General features: G+C 33.9%; 1 protein-coding gene across 2 annotated transcripts in view; it reads right to left on the bottom strand.

The window, feature by feature from the left end:
• The window catches only part of KCNH7 (potassium voltage-gated channel subfamily H member 7), a 486,041-nt gene that overhangs the window by 44,991 nt on the left and 414,549 nt on the right, over positions 1 to 26,501 (bottom strand). For both annotated transcript variants that reach the window (XM_004743962.3, XM_045066785.1), the window contains 2 exons: positions 25,286 to 25,711; positions 10,373 to 10,772 (listed from right to left, as the gene is read on the bottom strand). In XM_004743962.3, coding sequence (XP_004744019.1) covers positions 10,373 to 10,772; positions 25,286 to 25,711 — 826 coding nt within the window. The remainder of the gene's footprint in view (positions 1 to 10,372; positions 10,773 to 25,285; positions 25,712 to 26,501) is intronic.

Here is a 26,501-nt window from a genome sequence, read left to right as displayed (position 1 = left end):
GAACTGGAGTTAAAAGATTAATTTTTAAATTGTGACATCTCTGACTTTTGGCCTCAAACTTAACCTATTAATATTAAAAAATATATTATAAATCTTAAGGTTATTTTGAATACTTTGGTTTTGCTAAAGAATGATAAATTGTTCTAAGGAACTCATAATTTCCTTAAAGTATTTATTTGTATGCAATTTTTAATCTAAAATAATTCATTTTTACAGTATTTCCACATGTGAAATAGGTATCCCTGGCTTAGAATATGAGGATGGAATTTTATTTTTCTAGAAAAAAATGGGAAACACCTTTTTCTTTCATCTGTGAGAAGAGAGAAACTGCTCGAACAATCCTTGCCATACATTTCAGTACTTAGGTTGAGTACCCTTTTAAGTGGTTTCTGGGTTAAATCTTTGTGATTTAACAAGTTATTTGAGTAACTTCTCTTTCCTTTTATGTTTATATTCAGTTTCTAGTAATTCTAAAAAAGTGCTGTATTCTCTACAGTAAGTCAAATCATGATACATGGTCTGTATTTTGATCTTTGGGTGTATGTTAAAACCTTAGAGAGAAGTAGTGTTATGTTTAAGACACTGGAATTGTTCTATTCCGAACAGGTTGTAAAAATGAACAGCTTAAAGTGTCTGATTCAACTGTATCCAACCAACAAATCCAACTCCCCCTCCCCCACACTTTACAAACCATTACTTCTTTAAACCACTTAATCACTTTTGAAGTAGATTTTGGCCTGATTCAGGTTAAGCATTTTAAAACAATTTATCTTCTTGGTCATTTGTTTTCTTTTCCATCTTATCTTTGTCTTTAGCTTAGTATGGTCCTTGTTTGCCATAGATATCCCAAATAAGAGAATGTCACAGAGAAAGGAATTGTCCTTTGTTTTTTATCTATTTAAAGGGATGAGAGGTGGGGAGACCTCTAGGGAGCCTAAATTGGAATGTGTGAAAGACAGTAATTCTCAGTAAGATAGATAAGCTGTTTAGGTTGGATCTTCCACAGAGAAAAGACTTGAGCCTAATCTAAGTAAATGAATAGTTGATTAAGAGAGTTAGCAATACTTGCCTGAAACTGATTCTTGTGATTAAAGGAGATTCATGTGAAGAATGTATTTTACTCTTCCTAATTGTAGTGTTGGAAATATTTATGCATGCTATTATATCTCCAAAGTATCTACCATTTTTTTAAGGAAATAGTTTAGTTTATACAGATTAAGTTCACTTGATTTAATCAGAGGGCACATAATCAATGCCAGTTATTTTACCTAACCCACATATTTTGTGGAGAATCAGGGAAAACCTTGTTTTGTTTGTAATAAATACTATGGTTTCATTTCCATATTGTGGTTTTATCTCCATACTGCCATAAAAATGAACCAAGACATTAGTTTGGGTCACAAACAGGCATTTCCACTTGCTGACAACATGGCAAAATGTAGATTATAAGCATATAGTTGAATACATGAATAACATGTATTTCTCTTAGGTAGTTCTGTGTGATGGTTTTTAAAATTGTAATGAAGGCATGAATTATTTTTTCTATTTTTTTAGGAGCAACCAGAGCTAAAAGCTGTAAGCGAGAGAGAAACACAGTATAATCATATTCTTTATATATCATTTAGTTAATGCCCATCAATTGGCATAAAATATGAGTCAAAAGTAAGATGGCAGACTATATAAGGACATTTATCTCCTCAACTCAATATTTTATTTAGCTTTCCTCAATAGCGAGTTCTAATTTCATTGAAATGGTTTGTTCTAGGTTTAGCTATCATAGAAATAAATCAGGTATATCCTAAAACTTCCTTCAACACACCACCCAAAATCTGATATGCTAACCAAACTAGTAAATTCAGTTGATCATTAGGCATTAGTTGAAATGTGCTTATAGAACAAATAAATTTCTTTTCTACCCATTACACGAACTTTTAAAAGTTTTAACTTAAAAACTTAGATGTTATAAGCATATCATTTACACATAATAAAATAAATCTGTCTTAATTGTACAGATCGATTAATTTTGACAAATGTATATATGCTGCTGCAAATACAATCAAGATATGGAACATTCTTGATATGGAACATTACTCCAAAAGATTCCCTTGTGTTTGTTGGCTGCCTACACACTCACTATAGAACCTAGACAACCACTGAGCTCCAATGTATGTCATTACAGGTTAGTTTGCATTTCCTAGGATTTCATATAAAGGGAATCACGTGTGTATTCATTTGTATCTGACTTCTTTTGTTTAACATGTCTTTGAAATTAATTCTGTTGTTGTATGTATCAGTAATTTGTTTTTTTTTTTTTTTTTTCACTCTAGTTTTCGTTGCTTGACACTACTGGTTTATCTCTTCTGTTGACAGAAATCTCACTGTTTCTGGGTATGGGCTATTATGAATAAAATTGCCATGAGCACTTGTGTCAAGTCTTTGTGTGGACACATATTTCCATTTCCCCTTAAACACCTAGAAGTGGAATTGTGTGGTATGTATAATTTTATAAGAAACTGTTAGACTGTTCTCAAACATGTGTCAATTTATAATCCTTCCAGCAATGATGACAATATCAATTGTTCCCAACTTAACAGCTGGTATTGCCAATCTTTCATTCTAACCTTGTAGTGGGCATGTAATACTTCTTTTGAGTTTTAATTTGCATTTCCTGATGACTAATGACGTCTTTTCCTATACTTATTGGTCATTCATACATTTTGAAATGTCTATTTAAATCTTTTGCTCTTTTTTTAAATTGAGTTGTCTTTTATTATAGAATTGTATGAAATTCTTGGTATGTTCTACATACAAGTCTTTTTTTTTTTTTTTTTTTTTTTTTTTAGATCTAAGTGTTGAGAATATTTTCTTGTAGTCTAACACTTGCATGCTCTTTTTCCTAGCAGTGTCCTTTGTAAAGTTAAAGTTACTAATTTTGATGAAATATAATTTATCAATTTTTATTGTATGGTTCAGGATTTTTTGTTTGTTTCATTTTTGGTAATCTGTATCATTCAAATAACTTCTCTATCACATCTAAATTGTCATACTTATTATAAACTAATTTGTAATGTTATTTTATTATTATTTTAATATCTTTATAATGAGTAGTGATATCTCTCGTACAAGACATTGGTAATTTATGTTCTGTTTCATTAGTCTAATTGGAAGTTTATAAATTTTACTGGTGTTTTAAAAAGTCAGAATATACTCCCATTAATTTTCTCTAATGTTCCCATGATTTCAATTTTGTTAACTTTTGCTCTTATCTTTATTTATTCTATATTTATGTTCAGTTTAGGTTGTCTTAGAAGCTTAGACTTTGATTTTAGATCTTTCCTTTCTAAATAAAAACACTTAAAGCTACACATTTCTTTCTCAGCATGGTTTTAGCTGTCTCTTTCACATTTTGATACATTTTATTTTCATTTTCATTCAGTTAAATTATTTTCTAATTTTCCATGTGATTTTTTTTCTTTGAACCATAGGTTATTTGGAAGTCTGTTACTTACTTTATTTCTTTCCTTTTTTTTTTCTTTAAGATTTTATTTATTTATTTGACAGAGAGAGAGATCACAAATAGGCAGAGAGGCAGGCAGAGAGAGGGGGAAGCAGGCTCCCTGCTGAGCAGAGAGCCCGATACGGGACTCAATCCCAGGACCCTGAGATCATGACCTGAGCTGAAGGCAGAGGCTTTAACCCACTGAGCCACCCAGGCGCCCTGTTACTTACTTTCTTTCCAAATATCTGTACCACTCTTTTTTCTCTTCTCTCTTCTCTCCCCTCCCCTCCCATTCCCTCCTCTCCCCTCTTCCTTTCTTCTTTCTTTTCTCTCTCTCTCTCATTGATTTCTGGTTTCTCTTGTGGTCAGAGATATACTCTGTATGATTCAATACATATAAATTTGTTGAGTTTTTGTTTTGTTTCTGGTTCAGAATATGGGGTGCTTGGGTGGCTCAGTTGGTTAAGTGTCTGCTTTTGGCTCAGGTCATGATCCCAGGGTCTTGGGATCTAGTCCTGCATTGGGCTCTCTGCTCAGGGGGGAGCCTGCTTCTCCCTCTCCCCCTGTTTGTAATCTCTCTCTGTAAAAAAAAAAAAAAAAAAAAAAAGAAAAGAAAAAGAAAAAGAATATGACCTGTCTTGAAAATTTGATGTATAGTCCAGCATATGGTCTATCTTTGGTGATTATCCCACATACACTAAAACAGAATGTGTATTCTGCTGGTATTCTATAATGCCAATATATCAAGTTAATTGGCAGTATCATTCAAGTCTTTTATATCTACTGATTTTCTGTCTGTTGATTCTATGAAACATAGAGGGAGGAGTGTTAATTGCTAACTATAACTGTAGATTTGTCTTTTGAATTTGTCTATTTCTCTTTTAGGTTTGGTCAGTTTTTGCTTAATGTAATACTCTGTGACTGGGTGTTTATACACTTAGGACTGTGGTGGCTACCTTGTCTCTGGTAATAATAGTCCTTGTCCTTAAGTCTGATTTAAAATCAATACTGCTCTTTACATTTTCTCATAATTAGTGAATATGGGCACATCTCTTTCCATCTTTTTCTTTTACCTGTCTCTTTATATTTTAAGTGTTTTCTTTAGATAGGATAGAGATGAAACTTTTTTCAGAACAGTCTGACAATTTCTGCAGTTTAATGAGAGTTTAGCTCACTTACATTTAATGGAATTATTAATGTGGCTGTGTTTAAATCTACCATTTTGTTATTTGTTTTCTCTAGGTTCCCATTTCTCTTATTTCCTATCGTTTGGTTTTATTAAGTTTATTATTTAATTTCATCTTCCCTATTCATTTGTTAGCTGTGTTGAAGGAGTTACAGTATGCATTTTTAAGTTATCACTCTGGACCTTAAATAATATAATAGCTCTTCATGGATAATGCAGGAATCTTGCAACAATATACTTCCATTCCTTCTTTCCATTTTTATACTATTATTGTCACATTTTTAATTCTACATATGTTATAAAACCTAAAATTCATTCTCCTAATTTTTGCTTTAAAAATTATTTTTGAAGACATTTAAAAATGGGAAAAAATCTTTTAAATCTATCTACATATTAACCTTTCCTGGTGTTCTTCATTTGTTTTTCTGGATCCAAATTTTCATCTTAATAACATTTTTTTTTTTACCTGAAAAACTTTATAATTTCTTATACTCTGCTTGTGATGAATTATGTCAGGTTTTATTTGTCTGTCACTCTTGAAGGATAGATTAATTGAACCAATATTTCTGTGTTGACAGATTTTGTTTTTATTTGGGCACTTTAAAGATTTTATTACATTGTGTTCTGGCTTGCATTGTTTCTAATAAAAAATATGTTCTCAAACTGATGTTTTTCCTCTGTACATGATGTGTCTTATTTTTTCCCCTCTGGTTACTTTTATTAAGACTTTTTCTCTTTATCATTAGTCTTCAGTAATTTGAGTATGATGTGCTTTTGTGTGTGTGTGTGTGTTTTGCCTGCTTAGGGGATTCACTAAACTTTCTGAATCTGTGGTTTCTAGATTTTATCAATTTTGGAAAAATTTCAGCCAGTTAAAAAATATTCTTATGGTTCCCTTCCCCATTTTTCTGGAAGTCCACACACACATTTGTTAAAGTGCTTGGTATTGTCTGCTAGTTTCATCATTTCTGTCAATTCTGGTTCTGGGCTTTAGTTTGTTTGTTTTAGTAAGATATAATTGACATACAACATTATATTAGTTTCAGAAGTACAACATGGTGATTTGATATTTGTATAGAGTCAGAAATGATCATCACAAAAAGTCTAGTTAATATCCATCACCACACATAGTAACAAAGTTTTTTTCTTGTGATAAGAACTTTTAACATTTACTCTTTAAGCAACTTTCAAATATACAATACAGTATTATAACTACATTCACTATACTATACTGTACTTTATATTCCTATTTATTTATTTATTTATTAAGAGGAAATTTGTAACTTTGATTCTCTTCACGCATTTTACCTGCCCCTCACCCCCAGCCTCTGGTAACCACCCATTTGTTCTCTGGATCTATGAGCTTGGCTATTTTTGTTTGTATTTTGTTTTTGTTTATTTGTTTGTTTGCTTGTTTTTTAGATTCTACACATAAGTGAGAGTATAGGGTATTTGTGTTTTTCTGTCTGACGTGTTTCATTTAGCACATAATGCCCTCAGGGTCTATCTGTGTTGTCACAATGGCAAGATCTCATTCTTTTTTCTTTCTTTTTATGGCTAAATAATACTCCATTGTAAGTATATATTACATCTTCTTTATTGATTCTAAGTTAAATTTTTTTTTCATTATTGTTTAGATTTTCTTATTCTTAACTTTTCAATTTTTAAATGAATTCTGGACACTTTAAATAGAACATTGTTTAATGTTGGTATGAATGTTGGATATTGTTCTTACACAGAGTTAAAATACTTGTAGATCAGTTTGTTTCTTTTGAGGCTTATTTTTTAAGCTTTGTTAGGGATAGACTAGCCCTAGTATTATAGCACTATTTTTCCGAATTTTCTAATAAATACTTTTGATATTCAATGAGGGCTTTTCACTCTGACAGGGATCTGAGTATTTTTAATACATGTGAGGTCAGGAAATTGTTCAATTTATGGTACTTCTGGTATGTATTAGATAGGCCTCAAGTTTCCCTCATGCATTCGTGACTTAGTATTAATCAGTAGACCCAAGAGGTACCTCTGCTTAACAGTGGAGCTTTTTTCTGCTATAGCTGCCTCTTTTCTCGTTGTCTGTCTTGCAAATTTTAGCACTCTAGTTACCATGACCTCTGATCTTGTTTTCTTAACTGGATGGGATCACTGTTATCTGCTTATGTTGCTTTTCCTTTCAGTTTGGTCCAGAGAATGACTCCTGGCAGAAAGCTGAAGATATCATGGGGTCCATCTTGCTTGTTTTCCTTCTTCAGAAATCAAAATTCCCTACTGTTTTCCAATGACTGAAAACAATTGCCTTCTGTATTCTATTCAGTTTTCTGTTATTTTCAAAAATTTTGTGGGAGTGTGGTAAATTTTCAGTTATTCCATTATTGCTAAAAGCAGAAATCCAGTAATTTTCACATGCTATAAAACAAGAAATTCTCCCAAGATGTTTGTAAGAAGGTTAGGGATGGCATACATTTACCTTCATTTACTGGTTTATGAATTTTTAAAATTATTATGTATATTATATTTATAATATTTGAACAAAAATATAAACTATAGGGTGCCTGGGTCGCTCAGTTGTTAAGCATCTGCCTTCAGCTCAGGTCATGATCCCAGGACTCCCACATCGGGCTCCCTGCTTGGCAGGAAGCCTGCTTCTTCCTCTCCCACTCCTCCTGCTTGTGTTCCCTCTCTCTCTGTATCTCTCTCTGTCAAATAAATAAAATCTTCAAAAAAATAAACATATAGTATAATACATAGATATAAATATATGAGCATAATTTATATTTACACTTATTTAATGGCTGCTTAAGTTTTTCTTTATTTTTTGTTTTGAATTGCATACATTTTTAAAATGAATTCTCTGGTCACTCTTGTCTGTACACATTCAGCAATACAGTTGGTAACTGTCTTTGCAAACAACAGTTTTTAAAATATATCTACAGACATTTGAGTCATTTGCATTTAGTTAGATGATCTCTTTTTATGTTTAATTTTTAGTTTCCTTGAATTATATTGTTGTAAGAGAGATGGTAGATGCTTTGTTTTTTACAACTTGGCTTCAAATTTTTCTTTTTGAATGAAGATTGGTTTTAAAGAAGTTTAGGTATGATGAGAGAGTACACCTTGATAACTAGTGTTAGTAAATACACAATATTTCACATCATATTTTTAAGATATTGTATATTATTTTAAGCTTAAATTTTTATTTTTATTATTATTATTTTTTAAGATTTTATTTATTTATTTGAGAGAGAGACAGTGAGAGAGAGCATGAGCGAGGAGAAGGTCAGAGAGCGAAGCAGACTCCCCATGGAGCTGGGAGCCTGATGCGGGACTCGATCCAGGGACTCCGGGATCATGACCTGAGCTGAAGGCAGTCGTCCAACCAACTGAGCCACCCAGGCGTCCCTAAATTTTTATTTTTTTAAGGATTTTATTTATTTGAGAGAGAGTGAGAGATTGAGGGAAAGAGAGCATTAACAGGGGGAGGGCCAGAGGGAGAGGCAGACTCCCTGCTGAGCAGAGAGCCTGATGTGGGGTTGGATCTCAGGACCCCAATATCATGATCTAAGCTGAAGGCAGACGCTTAACTAACTGAGTAACCCAGTTAGGCTTAAATCAGGGCACTCATGATCTAAGGAGTATGTGTTTAGTATAGAAATATAACTAAACAAAGACAACCAAATCATTTTCTAACACAGTTGGATCTGAATGGAAATACCATGTGTAGGTGCACCCATATACATGAAATGGCTAAGCACATTTTGGGGCATTCTTCTTATTAAGTTTTAAGTCTTAATTTGACTTTTTTTATTTGTAGCATAACAGGTGATGACAGAACTCCCCAGGAATACCTAGAAATTTTTTCCTGTGTGACACTGAGCTCTACATAATTCCCTTTTGATTAAGGTTTATAGAACCAAGTCCATTACTCAATAAAGTATATTATGTGGAATGAGGTTCTATCTTACTCTACTCAATTAATTAGACCAATTGCTCTTTTTCTAAAAGATGAAAAATATCTGCAGAAAACAAGTATCCTTCTTTTAGAATTTATAGAAATAGCCTTGTATTATATTTAAGAGGGAAGGAAAGAAGGAATAAAGGAAAGAAGAAAGAAGGAAGGAAGGAAAAAAGACTGCCAATTATCCTGATTTAGGTATTAGAGATTGGATATAAACCAAATAAAGAACTGAGTTTCCCTAATTTAACATAATTCACTTCATAAACAGTACTATGTATTTAACATAATCCTCACAAGTGGTGGGAGTTTCTAAGTAGTTAGCAGGTTAGAAAATTCTTTCTTGCAATTTCTAAGTTTCAAAATGTAGGTTCTGTTTTATTTATTTAAAAAATATTTATTTCTACATAGATGTTTGAATAATTAGGAACAAACTTTTAAAAATTTTGTTGGTTTTCTACCTATTTCACTAAAATTGATAAATCACTATATGATATTTACTAGCAGTTATAATCACAGAGTGGTTGGGACTGTGTTTGTCCTGAGAGATTCAATCTCTCTGGAATTAATTTTTCTGTGTTTCCTAGTAGGTCCCTTTTCCATCTCCTTCTGGGTGCAAGGCTACTTCTGTGTTTGTAGCCCAGACTTAGCCTGAATCTGTAGACTATCTCAAGAGTTATTAGAATATAATGCTATTTACCTATACAAATCTTATTAAAATAACAATACTGAGACATATATATGAAAAGCAAATTTTAAATACAATGAACAATAAACTGGATGAATTGATACAAGTTTCATAAATAAGGCATACCTAAATACATTTCATTTGCATATATGTTAACATTTAAAATCAACTCTGGATCTATTTTCAGATTTGTACACCATCTAGGAATGATGCCCTTTTTTAAGCTTTAAAAATCCATTATGGTTTAGTCAACTGCAGCTTGGTATCACAGCAGTTATCTTTAGTGACTCCACACTATGATTTTTAAAAATACTAAAATATCTTTAGTTGAACATATAATTTTTATTTCTTATTGTAAAAATATATCTCTTAATGATGCTTATGTCATCACCCCATTACAAGGTAAAGAGCAATCACTTAAACTTTGGAATAATATCATAGGGAAAGGAATTTTTAGCAAATAAGTGGTGAAAAATACATATATATATATATATATATATCTGTCTATACAGATATATTTAAGAAATATATATTATATATGTTATATAGAAATATATGTTACATAGAAATATACATTATATAGAAATGTTATATATGTTATATCTGTATATATATTTTTCTATCTAGTAATATGTTATATATGTATATATATATCTATCTATCTAGTAACATGTGTGTATATATATTTCTATCTATCTAGTAATATAAGCTATTCTTTCCTACTCTAATCTGGTCTCAGCTTAAAATAGAAAATAACCACTACCAGTCATTTTACAGCAGCAAAAGTGAACTATAAGTATGAATTCTGGAATCCCAAGATCTACATTACTCCAGTTTATGTTTGTGGTTTTCTGAGGTTCTGAAAGTCCTTTTGGCATCTCCCCTTCACAGACAGAATCAGGTTTGATAGAATATAATACCCATATATGTAATTCCATTATCTCTACAGTTTTCGATAGTTTTTTCTTCACCTTACTCTGAATTGTCTACAGATATCAATTCTGTGATATTTTATCCTAATAGATAATAAAAGAGAAATCTACTTACAGCCAATCAACATGACACAGATTGAAAAGATTTTCTCCGAATTGGTATTAGGAGACACATTCCCGAATCCTACACTGGTTAAACTGCTGAAGGTAAAGTAAAGTGCTGTGACGTATTTGTCTTTAATGGACGGTCCAGAACTTGAGTCACTGTCATTGTAACGTTTCCCAATTTGTTGTCCTAAGGAATCCAACCATCCGATTTTGTCTGTCAGGTAGGGCCTTTCTACATTCCCAATTGCATACCAAATGCAAGCCAGCCAGTGAGCTATCAGGGCAAATATGCACATTAAGAGCATTAGAACAGCAGCGCCATATTCTGAATATCGATCAAGTTTCCGGGCCACTCGCACAAGTCGAAGGAGTCGAGCTGTCTTCAAAAGACCAATTAATGTTGTTGTCTGTGGAAATAAATGTGTATGGTCAGAAATGGTTGGCAAACAATTCAGTGTATGTTTCTGTGAAGCCAAGTAAGTAAAACAGGTTAAAACAATATGGCAGCATTGAGGATGAATGCATATTTGAATCAAATATTAAGGTGGTTTTTTAAAAATTTTACATCTGCTTTGGGAAATACTTTTAAAGTCTGTGGCACATTAATTCATTATAGTGACATGCAAGACCCATGGGACAGAGACTCCACCTGTCCAGTTTTATCTTCTAACCAAGTCCCTTGGTTACTCAGATAACGAATACTCAGGAAATTATCCCTTCACCAATAAACATCACTGTGTGTTGCTGGTGTGGCTAATAACGGTCACACACTGGGATTATAGTGTTGAGCAGGCAGACGTGATCATTTTCATAACAGAAAGAGACATTTACTTACTAGACAAAATGCCTTCTCTAATGAGGAGAAACAAGGTTCACTGTCTTGTGGGGAGAGAAAGTTATTTTTTAAAGAAACAAACAATAAGCTCATTTCAAGGTGAAAAGTGTGATAATGATAATAAAACAGAGTGGTATGAGAGATGGTGTCTGAGGGCATGGTCAGCATGGTGGTGACTTTAGAAAGAAAGGCCAAAGAAGGTCTTGCTGAGGAGCTGATGTCAAAGTTGAGAGAAGCCCACATAATGAGCCAGGCAAACACATCATTGGGAGATTTATTGGATGATTGTATGCATGCCTTATGCACTATATTTAAATTCATTTTTACTTTCCAAATGTGTTACACTGATGAATTGTTCCTTGATGTCGCAATGATATGATGTATTTTTCTTTGGGATGTGATATGTGTAACTAATTGTATGATTATTACTGACCAGGTATCTAATGATAGGACACTTCTATATAATAGCAGGATACTTAACTGGTTGTTTGGATTTGAAATCTGATAAGTACAAATTACAAGTTCATTTCTTAGGTTTCCTAAATAATGTCAGCTATAAGTACTATATAATTCACAGGGCATATAATTATTCCATAGTTATATGGTGTTTACCAATCAATTATTGAGTCATTTTATGTGTTCATTGTTGGTGTTTATTTTGCAAAGTACTACCAACTGCATTAAGAACGCTTATATTTTAATTAAAGAAATAGCACATGTCAGAGCTATTGCCCTCTATGTTTTCATATTGACTTGGGAAAAAAAAGCACGAAATGTTAAGAAAAATAGTTTCATTAATATTCCATAATAAGTGTTGTAGTTTCTTTCTCTTTCTTCGTTCCTTCCTTTCTCCTTCCTTCTTTTTTTCTTCTTTCTTTCTTTCTTTCCTTTCTTTTTCTTTCCTTCTTCCTTCCTTCCTCTCTATCTATCTATCTATCTATCTATCATCTATCTTCTTTCTTTCTTTCCTTTTTCTTGTGCCAGAGTGGTCACTAGGAGAAGGGGAGATCCTTTGGTCTCCTCTGAATTCTTTTCAGTTTGTATTGGAACCTTCTAGAGATGAGAGAAAATTATGTAGTTGGGATGTGCTTATCAGATTTGGGCTCTGGTCTTTACTCATTATGGATTGTGTGGAAAAGTGGATCTTCCTTATTTTCAATGTTGAGTTACTAATTTTCAAGGTGGAATAGAGAAAACAGTATTCTTTTTCTTCACAGATGTAAAGAGTTTATCTCTTCTTGATCAATAAATGGAGAGTTTAAGTTAGTATTAGGTAGTTCTCTGGAAGAAAAATCAACTTCCATCATTTGAATTATCAACATTTTAACTGAGCAGCTATATATTTTTTTTCAAATTTAGTTGGTTCTTTTTTGTTTGTTTCAACTTTTTATTTAAGTTGTAGTTAGTTAATATATAGTGTAATACTGGCTTCAGGAGTAGAATTTAGTGATTTATCACGTATAACACCCAGGGCTCATCACAGCAAGTGCCATCTTTAATCCCCATCACCCATTGAGCCCATCCCTCCAGCCCCACCCACCTCCCCTCTAGCAACCCTCAGTTTGTTCTTTATAGTTAGTAGTCTTTTATGGTTTGCCTTCCTCTCTCTCTCTCTTATTTTTTGTTTTTGTTTCTATTTTGCTCCTTAAATTTCATGTATGGGTGAAATCATATGGTATTTGTCTTTAGCATAATATACTCTAGCTCCACCCACACTGTTGCAAATGGCAAGATTTCATTCTTATTGATGGCTAAGTAATAGTCCATTGTATACATGTACAACTTCTTTTTCCATTTATCAACTGATGGATGTTTATCCATAATTTGGCAATTTTTGATAGTGCTGCTATAAACATCGGGGTACATGTTCCCTTTCAAATCAGTATGTTTGTATCATTTGGGTAAGTACTACAATTGCTGGGTTGTAGGATAGTTCTATTTTTAACATTTTGAGTCACTTCTATACTTTTTTCCAGAGTGGCTGCCCCAGTTTGCATTCCCACCAACAGTGTAATGGTCTCCAATTTCTCCTGCAACCTTGCCCACATCTGTTGTTTCCTGTGTTGTTGATTTTTGCCATTTTGGCATGTGTGAGGTGATACCACATGTAGTTTTGATTTGTATTTCCCTGATGCCAAGTGATGTCTGTTTTAGCTGATTTGTTAGGTGCTAGAACCTTGGAACAAACAAATGAATGTATGGATTCTGCATCCATACCAGTCTGTCATCTTGGACAAGTTGTTTATTTAATTTTTAAACCTCAATTTTTTCATCTCTGAATGGGTATAATAATGCCTCCTCACAGGGTTGTAGACAATGCCCCATAAATACTAGCTTTCTATGTTATTTAAATATCCCATGTGCTTTAGTTTCCATCAGTAAGCAGGAAAACTATATTCTGAAATAGATTGATAGAACTTACACATTTTCCAAATGCATTACTTTGATAGCTAGAGTTCTAGCTGGAGGCTTCGTAACACCGGCCTTGTGGCCTCCCCAGGAAATGGCAGTAATGTTAAAGACAAGAGCATCATTTAGATGCCCTGACTGCTTGGACTTCAGTAACAGGAATCACCCTGGTTCAATGTGTCTCTTTCTACACTTCACAGTTTCAGTTTGTGTGTTTTTCTTCCTTGCTCTGTTACCTATTTACTTGTGTTGAGAAATCAGAAGTATTTGAAGATAATTGTTCAAAACTTATCTTTGAAAGAAAATTTCTTTCTGAACCTCAAAAATAAGTGAAATATAATGAAAATTCTCTAGGGTATTTGGTTAATGAGGTTAAATGCTTCAAAAAAAATGAGATGTTTTAATAACATGTTGTGATAATAAGTACTAAAGACTCTTCTAGCTGCCAAGATAGTAAAACAAAAATGATGTTATAAAAAAAAAAAGAAAAAGAAAAAGGAATCAATTTGCTGTGTAGGCTACCTCCCTCCTTTCTTCTTCTTTCAAAAAAACATCTGATTCTTCTAGGATTGTATCAAAATGAGATAGAACCTAGGTGATAGTAAGTTCTTTAAGCAGATAAATGAATGTAATTTATATAATAACACATAAGTAACATCTTTTCTGGAAAAAAAAAACTTAAATATAGCACAGAATGGAGTCTCAACCTAACTGACATATTCCAACAAAGTAATTGAAGTTGTAGAGCAAGAGAGAGGGAGAGAAAGAGAGCAAGAGGGGAGGGAAGAGGGAGAGAAGGAGAGAAAAGTAGAGGGAGACAAAACGGGGAGAAATAACGAAATAGTTGTTTCACCTTTCAGTTGCTTTATAAGGTTGAGTGAAAATTGACTTCAACAGTCAAAGCTATTCTCTTGTGATTTCATAACATATAATCAAGAATAATCACATATGTTGTTTGACAATGTAACAAATGACTTAATCTTATTTTTATTGTTGTCAAGATGCTGCTAACACACCTGGGTATTCTTCCTTAGCTACTGTTGCATACAGAATATCTTGTAGATGACACCTAAGAGGGCAATAACTCTTTTCTTCTTCTTTAAATATCTCTTTAAAGATTTAAAGTGTTTTGCCCATATTACACAAAGAGAAAAACGATTGCACCAAAATTTCAGAGACAGTAGCCTAAAGAATGATCAATCTCCTCTTGCTGATTTGTTGGAGACTATTAATCCCCACTGTTTAGCTCAATGTACTCTCTTTGTAGTATGTGCAAATGAAAAATGAGACCAACAACTACCTTATAGTTGTATTAACGTCAAAACTTGGCTAACTAGAATGTTTTTGGCATATATATTTCTCTTACGGTATATCTAATTTCTAATTTCAGACATATTATGTAAATCTATTTTTGTGGGGTTTTTTTCCTACTTTTAAAAAATAGAAATAAAATTATCTTTTAAACTGTGCAATAATTTCAAAAGAGTAGAGGTAAAAAATTTTCTCTTAGATGTTATTTCTTAACTTTTTACTGGTATTAGAAAAAATGCTGTTTATTATTACTTTTGGTAGACTAAAAAAGCATAAGAGCTCACAAGACTCTTGTGATTATGTGATTATGACCTGCAAGATATCATAATAGTAAGTAAGGTGGAGGAAGAGGTGAGTTAGTTTGCCGTAGCTTGAAGCAAAGTACTTTGTTTTTTGGTTCTGTTCATGAACTGTAGCCAAGGAGACATAATGAATTCTAGCAAGCCGTGGCTCTGCCTCATTAGTACCTATGCCATTTCAGACCTGAACTCCTTTAACTGTGATTGAATGATATTGCAAACTCTTTCTGCCTGAATGCCATAGTAAAGAAAGTATACTTATTTAGGACTTTATTTTTAATGTACTTTGCAATAACTTTTAAAATGTAAAATGTAAAATGTAAAATAACTCTTCCTCTGGCAATTCAAATTATTCAAGTTCTGGGTGGTATACCAATTTAAATTTTTTTTTTTAAATGTGCCCATATCATAGTTTATTAAAGCCCTAGATACTTTCAGGGATCCTGGGTGGCTCTGTTGGTTAAGTGTCTGCCTTTGGCTCAGGTTTTGATTGCAGAGTCCTGAGATCAAGCCCAGGTTATGCTCCTGGCTCAGTAGGGAGTCTGCTTCTCCCTCTTCCTCTGCCCCTCCCCTGGCATGTGCTCTCTCTCTCTCAAATAAAAAGAATAAAAAATTTTAAAAATAAAATGAAACCCTAGACACTTTTTTATACTGAGGTAGAAGTAAGTTTCCTTTATTAAATATGACTTTCTTAACTAAACTTTATTTTAAATATATATACTCTAAAAAATTGCAATTTTAGAAACACCAGACCCAGACTCAAGATGACCATGTGATTTTTTTTTTACTAGATATTTTACAATAGATGAGTTAATATCCTTTCTTAGTGTAAGTGAAATTCTTTCTGAAGGCCTGAAATTAGAACAGGGGACTTCTTACTATTATCAAACAATTCTCTTCTTAAGAATAAATCCGGTTACACTTAAACTGAGAAATCCTCATCAATAAGAGAAAATATTATGCTCAATAATTTTCAAAATTTCTAAAACTTTTCCAAAACTTTTGCCTGTAGTAAGTGGGTAGAATTATTTATTTATAAATGGGGAAATACCAGTATGAGATCTTTAGTTTTGCCTACAGGATTGAAAGAATGAATCATCACTGAAAATTTCTCCTTAATCCATCATTCTATTCTGTTTGTCAAGAAATATTTGGGTACAAGTGGGGAAATGGGAACACTTAGTAACACATTTCATAACTCTACACTCATGTTTTGCTTAAGGTTTTATTTCAATTTCCTCTAAGCTCTGTCGCTTATATATACCATTCCATGAATTGCTTACCCAATAAAACTTAACAATATTGAAACTAGTTTTGAGTTTTTTGTTCAGTTTGAGTCACACTTTTTCCAATATTTCTAAGGACACATTCACTAATACAATAAAAAATAAAAAGAAACCATATTTTGAGTATGTAACAAACCTTAAGGAAATCACCTAATTTATTCTTTATTTATTCATACCAAACCTTACAAATTCCTCCACAAACTGAGACTTTCAAACTCAAGAATTTACAACCTCCCTGTGAAACTCACTCCAATGTTTAACAACCTTTACTGTCAAGATGTTTTTATTTTTATTTTGTTTATAATTAACATTCTATTTTGCTGCAATTTGAACTCATTTTCCCTTTCTGTAGTTACAATAACATGGAAAACTGGTCATCAAATGCTTTTAAATAGTAATAAGCAAATGTTACAATGAATACAAAATTTTGGATGTTATATTTTAAAAAGAGAATTTGACTTGTTTTGAGAAATATTTAACCAAATATTGAACCTTTTGTCATCTCTAGCAAATTGTAGACAAAAGATCACACATACATGATGAATAAATGGTCAGCTAAATGAAAAACATATTTATTTTATGGAATGTTCTTATATTTCCTTGGTTCAAAAATTATTGCATTGGAGACCCTGCGTCTCTTACTTGTCAAACAACAGATTTTTAGAGGCATGACCAACAACCTCAAATATAAGCCAATGGAGACATCTGCCTTAACTTCCAAGAACTATCTAAATGGATACACAGTCACTTTATGGGTAGGAATATATTATGTATACAGTTCTTCAAAATGTATTTTGGTTTTTAAATTTGAACATTAGTATGTCTAATGTTTTAGCAATTCACTTCTAACAAAATAATGGCAACTGCTGTAGATATTAGGTTCAGAAAGAATTCTGACAAGGTGATCTGAATTTCTATACAGATGCTTGCTAAGTTTTCCCTTGTATCCTTTCTATGATGCATCTAATAGACTACTGAAACAAACATATCAATGTCAACAGAAACTCCTCTTTTCTATTAAAACTTCCCCTCAAAGAGCACTGTATATACTTAGGTTTCGAAGACCTTGTTTGTATTCAGGATTCATGAAAAGTAACAGTAAAGTGGGAATCCAGAGAGGTCCACAAAGGAAGTAGTTAATAAAAAACAAACAAACAAACAAAAAATACTAATTTTCCGGAGAGGAAGACGTTAATGAAGTCTGTAACTAAAGAGAACGCTCTAGATTCTAACAGCTGATAAATTTGAAATTCAGATAAGCAAAATATGGGAAAACTTGAGGGAGGTAATGAAAAGTTGACTTTTTGGAGACGGAGTCAATAGTGTTGTTCTCTTGCATCAGTGATATTGAGACAATTTGCTATGGGTGGCATGATACTTGATGATGCAAAAATTAAGAAATAGAGACTCTTTTCCTTTCTTGGTCTGTCTGGATGGCATTAATAATAGGAAGATACTAATGACATCGGAAAGCCTAGTTATTGCCCAGCATTTCTTTCTTTTCTTTTTTTAAAGATGTTATTTATTTATTTGAAAGAGACCAAAAGAGAATGAGAGGGTAAGGGCAGAGGGAGGGGGAGAAGCAGACTCCCTGTTGAGCAGGGAGCCCAATGTGGGGTTTGATCCCAGGACCCTGAGATCATGACCTAAGTGGAAATCAAGAGTCAGATGCTTAACTGACTGAGCCATCCAGGACCCCTGTCAGTATTCCTTTCTTCAACATATTTTCTTAATATTTTGGAAAATCCTCTAGTTATTAGTAGAAGATTTGCTTTTACTTAGGCTAAAATATTAAATGAGTGTTTTGAAAAAGTGGGCAATTCTGTTCATATAAAATATATGTGTAATTCTGCTTTAGTAAAAATGTATATGCCAAGCTATCCTCAGCATTGCTAGGATATATGTTTTATAGCTAAAATAATATAGATCCAAAATTCAAATAGGTTTCCTTCTTCAGGGCTGAGTGTAAATAGAACTGAAATATTACAGTAGCCTACCATTTAGAGAAATTGACAAGGAAGACACTAATAGTTAATTAACTATTTTGACATTGACAAAATTGTTTTCTCTAAGGTCATCTGAGATGCTGTGATGCATAGAAAAAAACATTTTAATAATTCAGCTAGAATTAAGCAATGATGAAATCATGGCTGTCCTTATATTTAGCTTAAAACCACTGCTTTACTTGATTATTTATGTCTTTGTTTTGTACAAATGTTCACCTGTGAGCATATGGATTTCTTCTTTGATCCAGATAAGGCCACCAAATCTTGCATATCTAAACAGCAGAAATTCCTGCCACTTTTAAAAAGGCCACCAAATCTTGCATATCTAAACAGCAGAAATTCCTGCCACTTTTAAAAATGAAGTTTTCAAGGTTTTACTTTAGACCTACCAAATGTGATCCAAACTCTTTTATAAGATCCACATCAAAATCTGCACATGATCCTGAGGGAGAATCACTGGTCTAAACCAATCTTTGCCATGATTATATCTAATTCATAATTTAATGGAGCTCGCTTCTATTTCTTATACTCATATATATATCTTTCTAGTTGTTCATGGAGTCCCTGACTTGCCTACATGCCATCTGTACTCGGATGACTGATGGGCACCTCAAACTTCACATGGACCAAACAGGAATTTCACTCCCATAATGCACCTTCTTCTCACCAGGTTTTTCCTATCTGGAAAGTTGCTTCAGGACCTCCATCCTCCAAAATATCTCAAACAAAAAGAAAGAAATGACAAAATCTTTGAACCATCATTAATTCTGCTCTGCTTCTTACTCCTCCAACAATATTAATCCATCAACAAGCCTAACAGCTCCCCTCTACTATATCCCAAATGTGTCTTTATCTCCTCACCTCTATTGCCACCATGTGGTCCAAGCTGTTGCTGTTTTGTTCCTGCTGCATTATAGCAAAAGCTCGAAGCCTTGAAGAAGCCTTCCCCTGCTTCCACCCTGACTAAATTGTCTGCAGACCATCAGCCAGGAGGTCTTTAAAACCATCTGTTAGATTATGTTGTTCCCACTCGGAAGGCGCCACTGCAGCCAGAATAAACCTCAAATTCCCAGATGTCACGGTTTGCATGTGATTTGGTCCCTGTCACTGCATCCTCCTGTCTTAGCACTCAACTCCCAATTCACTATGGTTCACCCCAGCTGACACCGGCCTCTCTGCTCTAACACACCAAGCTTGTTCCCCAGTTGGGCCATTTTCAGTAGTGGGTTTTTTTTTTTTTTAACATTAAATTTTTTAAAAAAGATTTTATTTATTTATTTGACAGAGATCTCAAGTAGGCAGACAGGCAGGCAGAGAGAGGGAGAGGAAGCGGGCTCCCTGCCAAGCAGAGCCCGATGCGGCTCGATATCAGGACCCTAAGATCATGACCTGAGCCGAAGGCAGAGGCTTAACTCACTGAGCCACCCAGGTGCCCCAGTGGTGTTTTGTTTTGCTTGAAATGCTCTCCATGTGTTTTCAAGAGACCACTTTTTTCTGGTCAAGTTCCAACTCAAATGGCACTTCCCCCCCAAATCTGTTCCTAATGGCTTCATTCAAATTAGCCACCTGTGGAAGTCATTCTGCATCACAAGGCTTTTTCTTGTCAGCTCATAAACTTCTTAAGGGGAGAATCTGAAACAAAAACAGTAACTCTTTTCCTTCACCAGGTGTAGCCTTCCAGTACTGCCTTTCCCACCTGCTTTTATTACCAAGATTCTAGCAAGAAGGGGCCCTACATGCTTCCTGTTAATTTCTGAAGCCACTTCCATTTGGCTGTGGCAAACGTCTGACCTCACACCACTTCAGCATAGTGAACTGACACACTTAGTGATTTATTTCCGGCCTTCATCCCACTTTATGTCTTTATACTTTATAGTATTTGACACCACTTCCTGAATTTTTCCTTACTTCCCAGTACAGTGAGGTAAGTAGTCCTAATAATGCCTAGAGTAGTCTCCAACAGCAGAAAAATTATCTGTGTCCTATATAACTTTTCAGTGTCTCACAGTCATTCATATTGGCAATACCTAAAGTTTTTTTTGAGCTTCAATGCTGGGTTTTACATCTAAACAGATGTTAACTTTTGCACATTTTAATATTCATTAAAATATCCAGGAATTTAGCTACCTTGAAAACTGAGAGATAATTAACTTGTTTAGTTTGGACCTTCAGTAGGAATTGTTTACTGTTCTAGAAAATTATGTCTTCAGTGACAGCAAGTCCTGTGGTATTGTATACTGTGTATATATAGCATGCCTATGTCAGCCCATGTTTGTTGTTATCACAGTCACGAGATTTCTAGGTGTGTGTATATGTTAATATATGCATAGATATACATATTTACCTGTACATGTGTATGCATACACATATATACCTATATAAACCTATATATACATACACATATATACCTATAAAACCTATATATTCAACCCTTATGTTAAAATGAAAATAAAAGGCTATATTATTTGTGACATTTTTTAAAAAATGTATTTGTTAGACACAGAGAGAGAGAGAGATCACAAGTAGGCAGAGAGGCAAACAGAGGGAGAGGGGAAGCAAGCTCCCCGTTGAGCAGAGAGCCCAATGCAGGGCTCGATCCCAAGACCCTGAGAGCATGACTTGAGCCAAAGGCAGAGGCTTGACCTACTGAGCCACCCAGGTGCCCCTCTATTTGTGATTTTTATTTAACAATAATAAATGGGGCTTTATAAAATATTTGTAATATTGGGTCTGATAGGACTGGGAACCATACCTCATAGCTCCATGCTTCTAATGGGCTTCCCATCCAATTGGCATGACTTCCCCACCCCTTTTACCTGAAAGATGTCCACTGGTTTTCAGGAACCCCCCCTTCCATGTTCACATGTCCCCCTGTACATGGCACTATTAAAGCATTTATCAGATAGTACTCTCTGCTCATCGGCTATTCTCATTGTAGACAGTAATCTCCCAGACAGTGGGATCCTTGTCTTATTCTTTGTGTAAATGCAGGGTCTAGCATGTTGGCAGTAGTTGGTTCTTAATAAATGCTTACAGAATGAATGAACCTACTTGAATAAAGGTTACCATAGCACTTTCTGGAAATGGCAAAATGAGTTAAGTCAATTCTCATTAAAATTTGTAAAAGAAAAAAAAAATAACATGAAACTCCAATTGGTGTAGTAGATACAATCAAGCTAATCCTTTACAGTGGAGGTGGATGGCTCTGAGTCTTATCAATCTGTCCTGATGTCAACTCTTGAGGGCCTCTGAACTCAGGCCATCTCTTTCAGTCACCTTTATGATACCCCAGTCTGAAAAACATTGCACTGGATAATGTCTTGTTAGAGTGACCTCTAGCTTAATGATTTTAGGATTTGCCATTTAGTTTTGGGTCAAAATCCCAAAAAGTTTTCTTTTTTTTCATATTCATGTGATAAAACTTCCCAAATTAGTTCCTTTGAATATAAGATCTCTTTTTATTCTAGAAGCCTTTTTCTTCTTTTTTTCCCAGAAACAAAAATGGAAGCTAAATATTTTTAATACTTTTACTACAAGACATTATACACTTTTGGAAAAGTATCATTCTGAACTATCACTATGTATTGAAAAACTTAACTAAAAGCTTGATTGTAGGGGTGCCTGTGTTGCTCAGTCAACTGAGCTCAGATACTCAGTTAAGCATCTGTCTCTTGGTCTCAGCTCAGATCATGATCTCGGGGTCCTGGGATTGAGCCCCTGATTGGCCTCTGTGCTTTGCAGAGAGTCTTCCTGAGGGCTCTCTTTCTTCCTCTCCCTCTGCTTCTCACCTCACTTGCTCTCTATCTCAAATAAATATATATTTTTTAAAAGTCCGATTATAGTTACATAATATAGTTTGCATATAAAAGAAGTAACTTCATCGTTACTCTTGAAAAATGTATAAAGTAGTCCAATTCATCACTGGTCTTGTTGTTACCTCTCAGAGCCAACTCACCCCAATAGTTGACACCCTTAACCGCCTTCCAGACCCATGCCTTCCCTTGCTATCCTTGATGCCTACATACCTCTCTCTAAAATATGCCCTATGCTCCTTTGCTTTGCAACCTAATAACTGTCCTCAACATATTTCCTTTCTGTCTCCCATTTCTTCAGGATTCCTAACTGCAACTAGCTAATCAAATAACTTCTGTAAGATCATAGACACTCAATAAGTATTTGTTCAATACCTGAATTATTAAGGTATTTATGGATTACTATGGTAACATGTGAGTTTAAGGGAAGATTTCATTAAAAAACAGACTTTAATCCGAAGGGATGGGAAAGAGAAGAGGAGTAACCTTTAGCAAGCACTTACTACCTACCTGGTACTGAGTTAGTCTTTCATATGTGCTGCTTTATTTTTTAAAATCATAACGTACCTTTCACCATTTTACAGAAAAACAAATGAAATCTTAACAAGTTAAATATCTTGCCAAAATATAACAAGTAAGTGGCAAAGAGGAGAGTCAGACCCAGGTCCAAGTCCAAAGTCAGAACTCTTCTGATATCATATCACATCTTAAAAGAACGAAGAGTAGGTTTGGGACCATCGGAGAACCCATGAAAGCACATGGGATTAGAGAAGTTGTATTGCTTTCTTTGAGGCAAACTTCACCTTTTTCTTGATGCTACATGGAAAAAATAGTCTAGACACCATTTTTCCCAGAAACTATTTCCTCCTATACTAATGTGAATCACAATTAATTTTTGTTTCAGCTCTTGAAGTCCAGTTTGAAATAGTGATTATCTAAATCAGATATTCTAATTTTATTATTTTCAAGTGATATAGTAACTGTAAGTAAACTAATCAAAAGTTGAATCCTAAAAATTCTACCTTAATGGTTTTAATCAGCATTCTCAAATACTGATTTGTTATTGATGAAATCTCATCAGTAAATTAACTTCTCCTAACAATCCTATTTAACCTATTTATTTTTTCACTCATTCTTTTATTTCCACCACGTTGAAATTTAATTTGGTGTACATATTTTAAAATTTGAAAGCATGAGATTTTACTCTATTTTTTATCAGTAAGAACTTATTTGATGTACGTACATGGATCACCCATTGTAAGAAACTCATAAAAGTAAGTATCAAGAAGTGTTTCTTTTTCTTCCTTTTTAATTAACAACCGAAGTTAGGAATATCTAACATGAAATGGTCAACTGGTTTAACAGCAACTAACTTTTTTCATTATTTTTCTAAGAGTTTTGCGTGTATTATCTCATTAGAGTCTCAAATTAAAAATAAATAAATAAAACAATGTAAGTGGGGAAGTAATATTATTATTATTAATATTATTATCTTTACAGATGAGGAGAGTCAGGCTTGAGGCTTTGTGTAAGGTTTGTAGAATCCAGGAAGAACATATTGACTTGTTTTTTTTTTTTTTTTTAAGATTTTACTTATTTATTTGAAAGAAAGTAAAAGATAAAGAAAATGAGCGGGAGAGTGACAGAGGGAGAGGGAGAGGGAGAGATTCTCTAAAGCACGCTCCATGGAGCCTGACACAGGGCTCCACCTTAGGACTCTGAGATCCCAACCAAAGCTGAAACCAAGAGGCTGACGTTTCACCAACTGAGCCACCCAGGTGCCCCTTCACTGCCCTGTTCTTAACTGCCCAGAGTTCAACAGGCATGATCTACAGGAGATAATTCATTTCCAAACCAATTGTTCCTCTTGGTGGTGGAGGATTCTCTTATGGTCAGGGAGCAAACATCTGCAGGTGGCATTTGATATTTGACCTCCTCTTGAACAAAAAGCAAAGATGGGGTTCTCAGGTAGAAAAGCACCCTGAATTTTTAAAATTAAACACATTGAGGTTATCTTTCTCAAGCTACTCCCTTAGAACTACTTTCACATCTTCTGTAAGTCATTCAATTACAGAATCCAGGAAGATTATTTACAATAAGAATTCATGGCAATTAAATGGAGGGGGCTGTTGGAGAACTTAACTGCTTTTGGATCAAAGAACCCCTTAAGAATCTGGTTAAAGTTATGCATTATGCACTTTAACCAGAAAATGCTCTGTACATATACTTGTCATATTTCCTTGAAGTTTAAAACTTCATAAGATACTGGGAACACAAGAATTATTTTCCAATATAGATATTATTTAAGAGAAAGGGTTTTTTTTAAGATTTTATTTATTTATTTGACAGACAGAGATCACAAGTAGGCAGAGAGGCAGGCAGAGAAAGATGGGGAAACAGGCTCCCTGCTCAGCAGAGAGCCCAATGTGGGGCTCAATCCCAGGACCCTGAGATCATGACCTGAGCCGAAGGCAGGGGCTTAACCCACTGAGCTACCCAGGTGCCCCAAGAGAAAGAGTTTTGAACAAGACATTTTAGAAGATGCTTCTTCCACATAATTTGAACATGAAATAAGTTCCTGCTGTCTCAAACCACAATTATGAGTCAAAAAAGAAAGAGACATCATCAACTTGGACAGTTTTATATCCGTGAAGTTAACATGGGAGATTTTATAGCCTGGAAATGTGTTACGTGTTATGAAACATTTTCCCAAAAATTTGCTTTCTTGGTTGAAAGATAGTCTTTAGTATCTCTTAACAAAAACAGAGAAAATTGTGAAGTGTTTGCAGTGGCAAAATTATGTCATTTTATTTTATAGCATTTCCAATAAGATTGAAGTTCATCTCTGAGATACGGGAAGTTTGTAAAGCAACCACTTGTGGGATTTTTTTTTTTTTCAGTTGAAATAGATTCACTTTTGTAATAGCAATCTTTCAGAAAATAAGATTTTGAAGTAACTTACCTCATCAGAACCAGATCCAAAAATCAGCAAGTCAAATGGAATTGCTGCAACCATGTCGATCAGGAACCAGCCTTTGAAGTAGTGTATTGCTATTTTGGCCGGATCACTTACCACTTCTTCATTCTGATTTACATACGTTGTTCTGAAGTTTATGAGAATATCTATGATGAACATAATATCCACAATCAAGTCTACCACATTCAAAGGGCTGCAAGAGTAGCCACATTCTCGTCTTTTCTGTTCTTCTCTGTCATTGAGGAGAAAGGCTGCAGAGTAGGGCGTGAATATAGCAGTGTATATGACCAAGAGAAGAATAAGCCAATCCCAGACAGCTTTGAAAGGGCTGTAGTGCAATATTGTAAACTTGTTGATGCGTGGGCTCTGCAGTTTATATTCTGGTAGGACATCCGCTCCTAAAGAGAGAACCTGAGCAAAAAAAGAAAATAGCACACTACATAAAAATGTCATTATTTGATCTCCTGACCTATAAAAAGGTAAGGTAATTATGCATCAAAATCTGTTAGGCAGGATACAGGCAATCCTGTATGTATGTATGAAAATGGCATACATTTAAAGGACCCCACATAAACCTCTATTCTGCAGTATATTTGACCCCAGAAAATTCCAGTCTTTTTTCTTGATAAATATTATTTTCACTGAAAAGTAATGAGTATTGTCACTGAAATAGCAAGGAGTGGTTACTGGTTCTTTGGAACATACTACTACTCAGAAATAAAAATACATGGCTGTTTTTAGAAAATCATAAAACCATTCTGATATATGAGTAATTCAGTTTTCAAATCTCAGAAAGGATTGTCTGTAATGAACAGAAGAAGCCTACTTGGATCCATGCTCATATTTAATTTATATATGTTTAATTTATAATTAAACCTTGATAAATTAAATGCAACTCATTCAAATCTCTAATTATAATTTTCTCACCTGCAATCTGTTTTTAAAATTAGAAAAAAAGGCACATAAGTCTAAAATAAACACAAAAGAGTCTTTTTCCTAAAAGGTTGAGAGAATATTTTCTATTCTGGGACAAATGTACTTGTACTCAAACTCCTCCATCACATTTAGAGAATTACAAAGAGACAATGGTACAAGGAAATGTTTAGAATATTGATCTAGAAATGTTGTAAGATTATTAGCACCAGTGGGCATGTAAGCCCTGGGATTTATTCTACATGATAAGACATTGGGTAGACTAAAG

The sequence above is a fragment of the Mustela putorius genome, unplaced genomic scaffold (genome assembly GCF_011764305.1).
Source record: "Mustela putorius furo isolate JIRA1106 unplaced genomic scaffold, ASM1176430v1.1 tig00003869_pilon_pilon_pilon, whole genome shotgun sequence".
NCBI lineage: Eukaryota > Metazoa > Chordata > Mammalia > Carnivora > Mustelidae > Mustela > Mustela putorius.
This window is presented reverse-complemented; position numbering and strand designations above follow the sequence as displayed.